The sequence below is a fragment of the Condylura cristata genome, unplaced genomic scaffold (assembly GCF_000260355.1).
Source record: "Condylura cristata isolate star-nosed mole 26May11 unplaced genomic scaffold, ConCri1.0 scaffold00036, whole genome shotgun sequence".
Lineage (NCBI taxonomy): Eukaryota > Metazoa > Chordata > Mammalia > Eulipotyphla > Talpidae > Condylura > Condylura cristata.
Window position 1 is genome coordinate 748,807 of NW_004567137.1, and position 11,324 is coordinate 760,130.

An 11,324-nucleotide genomic window follows, 5' to 3' on the forward strand; every position below is an offset into this window, starting at 1 on the left:
ATCCAGTCATCTACTTTTGGGCATTTGGGCTGCTTCCATGTTTTTCCAATTGTAAATAAACCAGCAGTAAACATGGGGGTGCAGGTGTCTTTTTGAATCAGTGTTTTTGTGTCTTTTGGTTAGATGCCTAGGAGTGGGATTGCTGGGTCATATAGAAGCTCCATTTTAGCAGTTTTCCATAGTGGTTGTACTAGTTTGCATTCCCACCAGCTGATATTTTCTTATATTTATTGAGTTAGCCTGTCATTTGTTAATAATGTGAGTTTTTGGTAAGTGACCTCATAGCCTCATGTGTATCAGCTCTTAGTGGGAATATAGTGCGTCTTACATGGAAATTCATAATAAAGCTGCTAGAACAGCTCTTAGTAAATGTTAGTTCTTATGCTCAGCTATTTCTCAGCATACTAAATAAAACTTCTTGAACTAAACATGGGGCTACCAACTAAGTACCCATGCATCAACTAACGATATCCCAGTGATGAGCCCATGCATGTATGATGGTGGCCCCTATACACTATATCATAGAATCTAGATGTGTAGCAGCCAGTACCACTGTGCACACATGCACACAGTGACAAAATTATCTCATGATGCATTTTTCAGAATGTATTTTTGTTAAGTGACATATGATTGTAAATATGGAGTTCATTTCTTGAACTCTATAATATTCCATAAATATTTTAAAAAACTCAAAATATTCCATAAATATTTTCATTAATTAATCACATTTCTTAAATTTACTTTAGATTTTGAAACTGTTTTGCTTCTGGAACCTGGGAATAAACAAGCAGTAACTGAACTTTCCAAAATTAAAAAGGTAAGGCCATCTTTTCAAGAAAATATGTTCATATTTTATGAAACATAAATACATTTATTTGTTTTATAACTAATGACAATATTTTGATAGTCATGATTATATATTTTCTAGGAATTAATTGAGAAAGGATTTTGGGACAATGTCTTTCTTGATTCCACACAAAGGCATAATGTGGTAAAACCCATTGATAATCCATCTCATTCTGGATCAACTGTAAGTAAAGCACTTTAATCCCCCCCATTTAAATATGAATGATGTATTAATAAAGAGTTAGAAACAAGTGTTGAATTAGCAAACTCAAATATTTAAAGCTCCTCCCAAGGCCATCTTTAGAATCTTTAAAAAGTCTTGGGAATACTGAAATAATAAAATTGGGGAAAATTGAGCTATTTATAGTTCCTGGGTAATTCTTTAAGTGATTTTTAAAATTAGGACTATAGATTTAAATACTTGTGCATATTTTCTGATATTAAAGAAATTTAAAGCAGTTTTATATTTCATGGTATTTCTATTAATGGTTCTTATTTGAGATGGGAATTTTATTACAGATTTGCAACTTGTATGGGATTAAATCTGAAATGAGCACGTAAGCCAGATATTTAGTATAGGCAAAATTCTCATGACAAATAAACGTTACTCATTGTTAATGATATACCTTATTCATTGAGTCCAACAAAACCAGCTTTTTTACTGCAATATTGGAATAGAAAGAGTAGCTACCATGAATATAGCATTTTGCTTTCACTGAACCTTTAAAATTTCATTCATTTAAAACACACATATTGCTGTGACTCTGGTAATTTATAAATATTGTATTTACATAGTATTACATACATGTAAATTGTGAAATATCAAATATGTACAGAAGAATAGACGAGCTGAAATTTTAGAATAATTATAAAGCCAACACCCATGAAATCACAGAACATGTTAAAAAATTGAAAGGTGTCAGTTTCCCCAATCTTGGATCATGATCTTCCTCTGTCTCCTAATAGTAACCTTTAATCACTGATGTCGTCTTGAGAAAACAACTTTATAAGGCAGTCAGAAAAGATATTTTTTTTATGGTAAAAGTATTTTTATATATTAGTTTATTTTTACATCATTTTGTGCCTTTTTCCATCTCAGTTGTAATCCCTGTGGGCTTCCCAGCACCAAATCACCTGTGTGCCATCATCATAATCCAGTGTACTCCTCCCCCTACCCCCATTTTTGATCCCATTCCTCACTCCACCCCTATAAAATGTCTCTGGTATATTGTTGTTCATTATTTTTTTTTTTCCCCCTGGCTTTTTATACTCCTGCTGTGAGTGAAACCATCCGGTATTTTTCCTTTTCTTCCTGGCTTATTTCACTAAGCATGATCCCTTACAGTTCCATCCATGTTGCTGCAAAAGGCATGAGTTTATCTTTCTTGATCGCCAAGTAATATTCCATTGTGTATATGACCACATCTTTTTAATCCAGTCATCTACTTAGAAAAGTTTTTATCCTCCTCTTACAGATAGAGAAAGTGAGGCAAAGAAGTATTTTGCCAAGTTCACATTTTTGGTTTAGTAGTAAATTAAAGTTTCCTTAATTTAATAGTTTTCTGGTGTTCTTGTAACTTTAAATCCAGTTGTTTTTATACATTATTTTCATTTTTGTACTTTATTTGCTATTCTGTTTTCACTAAAGATGATTAACCGTTTAAATATGATTTAAACTTTTACATCTTTGTAAACTTCACAAAAATTTACAAGCTTTTAAAAGGCTTTATTAGACTCTGTTGTCTATAATTGTAAAGACATTGCCTAGTGGGAAATCAAATATCTGTATGTAATGTCTAATGGCCAGTATACCTTAAACAGCTATAATAAATTCGTTGAGTTCTCTTCACCCTCATTGTAAAAATCATTTTATGTTTATAGTTGTGAAAAATGCAACACTATTTAAATCTTTTGTGTCTAGTTCTCTAAAAGAAAACACATATATAAAATGAGAGTTGTGTGGTAAACCATTCTGTAAATGATCCACCAGAAAATCAGGATCTTCATGGGTAGGGAGAAAAATTGTTGTTTATGTTTTTTATTTTTATGTTTTTTATTTTTATTTTTTTATTTTTGGCAGCTTTTTTTTTATTACAAAGTTTATTTTTACATCATTTTGCACATTTTTTTTTTCCATCTCGATTGTAATCCCCGCGGGTTTCCCATCACCAGATGTTGTTTATTTTTATAATAGGTCTTCATAGTAAAACGTGGAGATTATTTAAAAAACAGGTGGTGCAGTTTGGTGTAATACTTACACCAAAGACTTGTTATAAACTTTGAAATCTTGGATAAGTTTTACCTAATTCCAAGTTAACTTTTTCTCCTTAAGTTGAGGATATCTCACAGGTTAGTTGAGGTGAAAGAAAGTAATTGATGCTAAGGTATTTTGGGTGAAATGAATGTTAATTTCCTTTTTTTGTGAGACTACCTAGTCACTGGGGAAAGTGATCAGGAAAGAAAATCCCAGGGAATAGAGAGAGAATCCTTGAGAGTTACTTTATTCATGTGAGAAGCTAGGCAAGGGTTGTCTCTGTGCTTCAAAGACTGGCAGCCTCGGAGAACTTTAGGCTAATTTTTTTAGGGTGAGTGTAGGAGAGCAGTGATAAATCACACCAGGGGCCTGTAGTTTCCTGATAGGGTGGTAGAAATGAGTTTTTCCTGATCTTTTAGTCTCTGCTAAAATATTTTATTTTAAATAAATAAATTTATTCTTTTAAATCTTAATTTTAAAAGAGATTATTTCCCTATTATTTTTATAGTGATATCTTTTGCAATTTACCCTGTTAACAGCATATTGTCATTCTCCCATCTCTTCCTCCCATCATCAGTAGCCTGTTAGCATTTCTCAATGCCCACACATTTGATAGAGACCATCTGTTAGGAAATTTGTAAATTGGGATTGTTTATATAGTTGTTGTCCATGAAAAGATTTAGTTTTAAATGGGACTTTATTGCATTGATTTAATTCAGTAATTACTGCTTGTCAGAAATGAGTCTTTTTTTTAAACACACATGTCCATTAAAATGGTCAGTCTCTTGATAGAAGACTGTTGCTAATGATAGTTCTTAGCAAAGCAAAGACCTTAGCTGAACATGAGTATCCTTTATAACAGGAATCTGTTAACACATTTGCTGACAGCTTTTTATTTTATGTGCATTCATCCAGTAACACTCACTGGTTACCAACAGGTTTTGTCTTAGCTGTGCTAATAGGACTGGTTTTAACCCTTTGAGTTTAGTATATAGCTCAGCTTTTTGAAGTTACAGTTTCTTGAGTATTAGTGAGTACATTGAAGAAAGTTTTATTCAAAAAAAGAGTACTGAATGTAAACTTGAATAGGTTCTGTATTGATTAAAATAATCAGTGAGCTCTGCTATATATTTAGACAGTGAATTTAGGTTTCAATGTTAGTCTATTTCATACAAAAGTATTGGTTTTATTGTATTTGATCTTCAGTTAGCCCACAGTATTGCTATTAATTTGGTCATTTTTTTTTTCTTGGCATGTTGCTTGGTAGGATAAAGTCCAGCCTTCTTGAAAAAGGGTCCAAGTCACTTTAAAAACTGTCTTTAAATGGCCCCTTCAGACTCTGTCTCTATCACTCCTCTGCTTGCACTAGTCTCATGATCTCACCTGACGGTAGTCTGTGTGGAACCCTTCCTCTTTGCCATTTCTCGGTGCTTTTTTTTGTGAAAGCTGCCCTGGTTGTTGATGTTTGTCTTCCTTTGTATTCTCTTAGCATTTTGGGCTTTCTCCCTTTTCAGTATGTATCCAGTTGCCCTGTCTTTATTTATATATTTACATGTCTCACCCCCCACCCCCTTCAGTCTACCTATGGTAAGTGCTATGCATCTGTTTTTGGTAATATTCTCAGAGGCTGACTCTAAGCTTAGTCTGTCTAGCCGTCAAAATGAATATAATTAAAACTGGGATTTTGGCTAAAAGAACATGAAAGCCTTTTAATTTGTGACCCTAAAATAGGAAACCTTTTTCTGTTGATTTAAAGAATTGATTTTAATTGTTTTAGAAACCACTCAAGAAGGTTGTTATTGAAGAAACTGGTAATTTGATACAGACTATTGATGTGCCAGATAGCACTACTGCTGCTACTCCAGAAAGTAATTCTATTAATCTAGCAAATGTAATAGCAACCACAGGCACTCTAAGTAAGAAGAATTCAAGCCAAGATGACCTTTTGCCCACAAGTGATATTCCAAAAGCAAAAGTGTTGAAAATAGAAGAAATCAGTAATACTTCAGCCCCAGAGTGAGTAGATTCTTATTTGATCATCAGCTAGAATGGTAATAATTTCACTAGAAAATTGATATTACTGATTAAACTAAAGTTAAAATTTGTGCTCATCATAACTTTTTGAATTGCCCAATTTTACATGCTAGTATTTTTTTCTTATGCTTGGGATGTTTTGTTTAGGGGATGATCACTACTCCTTTTCCATAGTGTTATAGCAGTCAATTTAGAGATGAAAAAAGTAGTCTTGAACAAATTGATTTTGTTCATTTTCAGAACTTCAGTATGTATGTTTCACTTTTAATTCAGTATTTTTTTTAACTTCTTAAAAGGAAGCTTTATAAAAAATTGTAGAATTGTCATTATTCAAACCATTAATATTAAAGCTTATTTGTGGACTCTTTAAATTTTGTTTGGAATTTAAAAAATGCCATGTGTTTCCTTAATGATGAGAAGAGAAAATGTGTATTAAGTTTTTAAGGTATTAAAACTATTCATACATTCTTGCATTGCCATGTGACAATCCAGCTAATAATTTTTTAACTTTAAATTTTAGTAGGTCTATTTTACAGAGATAGTATGGATTGTAGGTAAGATCTTAAATGGGTAGATTTTTTTTCTCTTTTCTTTTAAAAGGGAGAAACATTTCTTCCTTTTTGGAATATTTTCTTTGAAATGGTGTGCTCAATAGTGACCAGTCTGATAAGCCAACAGATAGCAATCATTATAGGCAGCATGTGACATACCTATCTTGTGAAAAATGTACATATCTTTTCAGCTGAAAGAATTTCATGTTTTGTGGTTGTTTTCTAACTGTTTGATGCCTCTGTAATATTTCAGGTCTCAAGTCAATTTGAAACAGGATGTTTGTCAGTCTTTAAGTGAGAAGATTTCTATAGAGCTAAATAAATCACCTGCTCATTTTATCACAGCTGTTCTTCCTTCAGTTCCTGCAAACTCATTCCAGCTTGAATCTGATTTCAGACAACTGAAAAATTCTCCAGATATGTTGTATCAGTATTTAAAGGTAAGAAGGGAAGCAGTAGTAGTTCTATTGTAAATAAAAGGCAGAGAACCTTTGTTATTTTATAATGTGCTAATTTGTATTTTGTGTATAATATGATTGTAGAAAAATGCTTGTACCCCTTGTCTGATATGTGTATCACCTGGGCCATACCATTTTAAGTACCTGCAACCTGCAATAGATTCTGTGTTAAATTCTCTTGTCTAAAATAACGGATTTCTAATTTTATATATTATAAACTTAATTCTTCATCCTTCAAAAACGGGGTAAAAGCCACAATACATCAAGTGCGCCTTTGGTGTGCCAAGAAGTGACTGAGATATTTAGATTCCCATTCTCCTGAAAATGAACTTTTATTTGCTCTCAGTTAAAGAATCAAATGATATGAAAGTTATCAAATAATTGATTAGCATTGCCTTTTCTAGGTACAATTACAGTACTCCTTAAATTTTGCAGTGCACAGTTAATTCCAAACATAATTCTAATTTTTCAACTCTGGTAATTTTTATTGTTTTTTGAGAACTTTCTCAAGTTTCCTGTTCTTTAGAATGGAATGTATCTATTTGTTTGTGAGATTTTCTTGAATAGAGAGAATTCTTACAGTTCTTTTATTCTTCTATCATAATTGTATTTCATTGTGTCCCCATAATTATTTAAGTACTAATGCATAGTAGTTATTCTTTGCTATATTTGCCAAAGAATTTATTATATAGTTTGCAATGTGATTATTGTCATAATTTAATTTTCTAACTTTATATTTTTCTCAAGCAAATTGAACCATCCTTGTATCCTAAGTTGTTTCAGAAAAATCTAGATCCACATCTGTTCAACCAAATCATTAAAATTCTGCATGATTTTTACATTGAGTAAGTTGAATTTTTATTTATATTTTCATATTGTGTTGTTAATTCTATTTCTTGTCATTTGGGGAAATTTAGTGCCTCTAATATGTTGCTGTCTTGTATATAGCATAATTATTGCAGAAGTTGTAAAGACACGACAAATAGAAGCAATAAGGGAAATGGAGGAGTAGGAGGAAAATTGGCTTTTCAGTTTTTTTTTTTTTTAAAAGTAACAAGTGTTATAGTAAAATAATGTCTGTGCTAAGCCTCACATTTAACAATTTAGTTAATTGTAATTAAGTTGACTGAGTATGTCTCTTCAGTTGGGCACTTAGAATATAGACAGTATCTAGGGAAAATGATAAAGGGTGATGTGTACACTTAATATTGTTACTGAACAGAAAATAAATTACTTTTAATTAATAATTTATTTTATACTGTAATTATTTTAGGAAAGAAAAGCCATCGCTCATCTTTGAAATCTTGCAAAGACTTTCTGAAATAAAAAGGTTTGATATGGCAGTGATGTTTATGTCTGAATGTGAGAAAAAAAGTAAGTTCTGTGAAAAAACTTTTTCCATATCTGTTTAATCTTGCCCCTTTATTTATTGAACAAATGATAGCAAACATTGAGTATTTGTGTACAGTGCACATATATAGTTAAATTTAATTGTAATTAAGTCAATTAAATTGAATTACAATTACGTAAAATTAAATTTTTAGTTCTGGCTACAGTATTATGAAGTATTGGTATGATTATCATTCCTTCTTACAAAGTAGAAAACCAAGTCATAGAGAGGTGAAGAATTTGACCAAGGTCACTTAGCTGGAAGCTGGATTCAGATTTACTTTAGGCATACTGGCTATAATTATAAGGAGTAGTGTCATGGTTGAGTTCTTGCCATTGTGTGTGGAACACATGAAGGGTTCTTGCCACAGAAGCATCCAACTGGGCTTGCATTCCAACATGGGATGTATGACCCATTCTGTGTGAGCGAATTTCCTTGAGTTTAAGTAAAAACTTCAAAGACATACAATACTCAGTTGAGGAGGGCTTGGAATAGCATTAGATTGAGAGAGTGACATGTGCAGATGTTCTGAGGCAGAAAAGCCCTACTTAAGAAAACTAAAACGAGTACAATATAGCTGGGTTGTAGACTTAGGTGATAATGTGCCTGGGGAATTAGCTCTCTTATGTGACCATCTTAGTCTTTGACATAAAGTATCAGATTTGAGGAACTAAATAAATTCAAAGTACAGGAAATTTAGTTACTCAACAGTTTATGTTTATACTCAGTTTTAGGAAAAATAGTAATTAGAGTTTAAGGATACCAGATTTTTTGTTTTCAAAGTAGCTTATATTTAATGTATTTTGAAATGCATACATGTGTCCTGAGTAATACATGTATGTATTATATTGACTCCTTATTTATTCTTTATGTTTCTAGCAGTGACACTGAATGAGTTTCAGTCACTAATACTTTATATTGTACATTAGAGAAGTGGATTTAAAAAAAAATATTTATTTATGCATACAGAACTGGGGTACAGGCAAGAGGTGCAAGGGTGGTGAGAGGATTCACCAGAGACGCAGTGGGGAGCAGAGCAGGCCAACTGATGAAGTACACATTGCTGAGGGGAGCAGTGGGTGAGGCAGGAGAGGTGTGTTGCTCCATGTGGATCACCACTGGGGCAGAGATTGAACTCATGCTGAAGCGGCTTTAATTTCTTAGTGCTGTCATTAATCCGCTGTGCCACCAGGAAGGGCCCAGGGAAGTGGATTTTCAATGTTTAGAACTTAAGTGGACTTTTTTTTTTTTTTTTAAAGATTTATTTATTTATTCATACAGAACTGGGGTACAGGCCAGAGATGCGGAGGGTGAGATGATTCACCAGAGACAGAGTGGGGAGCAGAACAGGCAGATCGACAAAGTACACTGCTGAGGGTAGCAGCGGGCGGGTCAGGAGAGGTCTGCCATGCCATGTGGTCACCTCCGGGGCAGGCGGGGATCGAACTCATGCGGAAGTGGCTTTGACTTCTTTAGTGCTGTGCTTTAACCCGCTGCGCCACCAGGGAGGGCCTTAAGTGGACTTTTAAGATTATGTTTAAACACAAAGATGTTTCTGCTTTATAACTACTAAAGTCCCTAAATTCCATGAAAAATGCTGCTTTTTCTTAGTTTTTTGACCTTGTTTTCTACCCTTTGTTTTAGTCACTATGTCCCACTACACTGACTTTGTGTTTTTGTAATTTACCAGGCTGCAAACTTATTTTAGCCTTAGGAGCTTTGCATTTGTCTGTTTCTTTAGAAAAGATGATTTCCCTGTATATCCTCACCTTGCAGACTTCCTTACTTCATTCATTTTCCTTTTAATAGTTACCACTTCAGAGACACCTTTCCTCACCAGACCTCAAAATAACTGCCTGCTTCCCTGCCTCATTACCCTTTTAAGTCTTCTTGCCCTGCTTTCTCCTTCATAATATCTAACCAGCTGACACTATTTCATGTTTTTATTTTTCCTCTCCTTGACAGAATGAAAGCTCCATGAAAGCAGGACTTGGTCTATGGCTTTCTAGGCTGATTTACTGACTACTGTTTTAGTTGAGTCACCACTGTCAGCTAAATTAAACATGGGAAGCACTTATAATATTGTTCCTGGCATGAAACTAAGCATTCATGCTTAATTAATGAACATTAACTGTTGATATCTTTTATTATTGCCTTTATCATTAACTACTGTTAATGTTGAAAACATACAAACGTACGTAATTGTCCTTTTTAAAGTGTTGAGTATGGATCATTCATTGGCATAAGAGATGATTTTATATGATTCATAGGCAGATTTTTTTTGACTTTCAGTAGCTATTTTTTATTATATAATGAAAAAAAAATGCCCATCGGACATGATTATGTAGCTGTTACTGTTCATTTTCAGCTTATAAATAGTATGAAATTTTCTTTTATAAGATAAAATAATTTAAATTTGATAACAGTCAATTGAAATAGTAAATAGTAAAAGTATTTGTTATACAGGGTAACATTAAGGTAGGACAGAATGAGTTTAGTCTGCAAGGTGAATGTCATAGGATGTAAGAAAATTTGTATTGCTAAAGTAAAATATTTTGGTAAAAAATACTGGATTGCTGTATAATTTTCTATTCTTTGGTTGGCTTTTAAAATATGTAATTTATCAATAATTAATGGTTATTGCTTTAAAATGTAAAATGATTTAGACATATATTACTCCTGTTACTTTTTCCTTTGTTTAGTTTTTAAAAAATGAAAGTTAAAATGAAGATTTTTCTTTTTCTTCCAGTTGCCCGTGCATTATTCAGTCATATAGACAAATCAGGATTGAAGGATAATTCTGTTGAAGAACTTAAGAAAAGATATGGTGGTTGATTTCCATTTTTACTAAAATTGTCTTTGATCTGTATCAGTGCATTTTTTTCTACTGAAAATAGTGTTTTGCTTTTTAAGAAATGAAATCATAGAGACATTGGATTAACTAAAGGGAATTTTAATTTAACTAGTGAGAAATGTACTGAAATGAATTGTTTATAAGTTTCACTCTGAAAATAAAAACATAACTGAGTGTACTTGTGATCAGTATTTTATGTCATTTTATAACTAGTTACACATTAGGTAAGTAACCAGATTGTTTCTTTACAAAACTTGGTATCATTGTGCCATTTTAGTGACTTAAAGTTACGGGTTTGTTGGATATATGTTTTTGGTATTTATGTTAAAAGGACACTTAAGGCTTAATAGAACTATCCTGAAAAGGTTGTTTGCTCTTTCTGGCATGGGTCACCTGCTTCCCTAAGAGTAAGAAAGGACTTGGCCTTACTTAGAATCCATGCCATCTTGCCTTCTCTATCACTTTGTGATTTGCTATTCTTTGTCTTCTGAGGCTCAGCACCTGACTATAAGCAAGTCCATATTTTCCTATTTAAGGAATGGCCCTGTGACCCTGCCATTGTTCTTTCATTTTTCTCTAGCTATCTCCAGTGGTTATGTGATAGTAAAGCCAGTGGTTTTCCTGTAGTTCTCCTTGACCTCTATAGATTTGATCTGGTTGAATACCTTAGCTTTCGTGACATTTGCCCTCTAAGTTCCTCACATCCTCTTGGTGGCTTCTGTCTTCTTTTAATTTTTATGTGTTCAATATCCAGTCTTTGGCCTTATTCTCCTCAGAGTTTGACTACTCAGAGAACTTCCATCACCTCCCAAGTTTATCTTTTTACTCCTAGCTAGTCACTAACTACTTGGTTTGTTCTTGCTACCAAGAAACTCATCATCCCCTTGGTACAGCAGGTTCATTCTTCCTCTTAAAAGGTCATGTTTGGTTAATATAG

The 11,324-nt window shown here is 33.0% G+C and overlaps 1 protein-coding gene across 2 annotated transcripts in view; it reads left to right on the top strand.

Annotated features, from left to right (window-relative positions):
• RPAP3 (RNA polymerase II associated protein 3) overlaps positions 1-10,555 on the top strand; it is a 32,475-nt gene extending 21,920 nt beyond the window's left edge. For both annotated transcript variants that reach the window (XM_004693180.2, XM_012732783.1), the window contains exons 11-17: positions 747-817; positions 929-1,030; positions 4,878-5,116; positions 5,939-6,125; positions 6,891-6,988; positions 7,417-7,517; positions 10,283-10,555. In XM_004693180.2, coding sequence (XP_004693237.1) covers positions 747-817; positions 929-1,030; positions 4,878-5,116; positions 5,939-6,125; positions 6,891-6,988; positions 7,417-7,517; positions 10,283-10,368 — 884 coding nt within the window. In that variant the 3' untranslated portion in view covers positions 10,369-10,555. The remainder of the gene's footprint in view (positions 1-746; positions 818-928; positions 1,031-4,877; positions 5,117-5,938; positions 6,126-6,890; positions 6,989-7,416; positions 7,518-10,282) is intronic.
• The last annotated feature ends 769 nt before the right edge of the window (positions 10,556-11,324 follow it).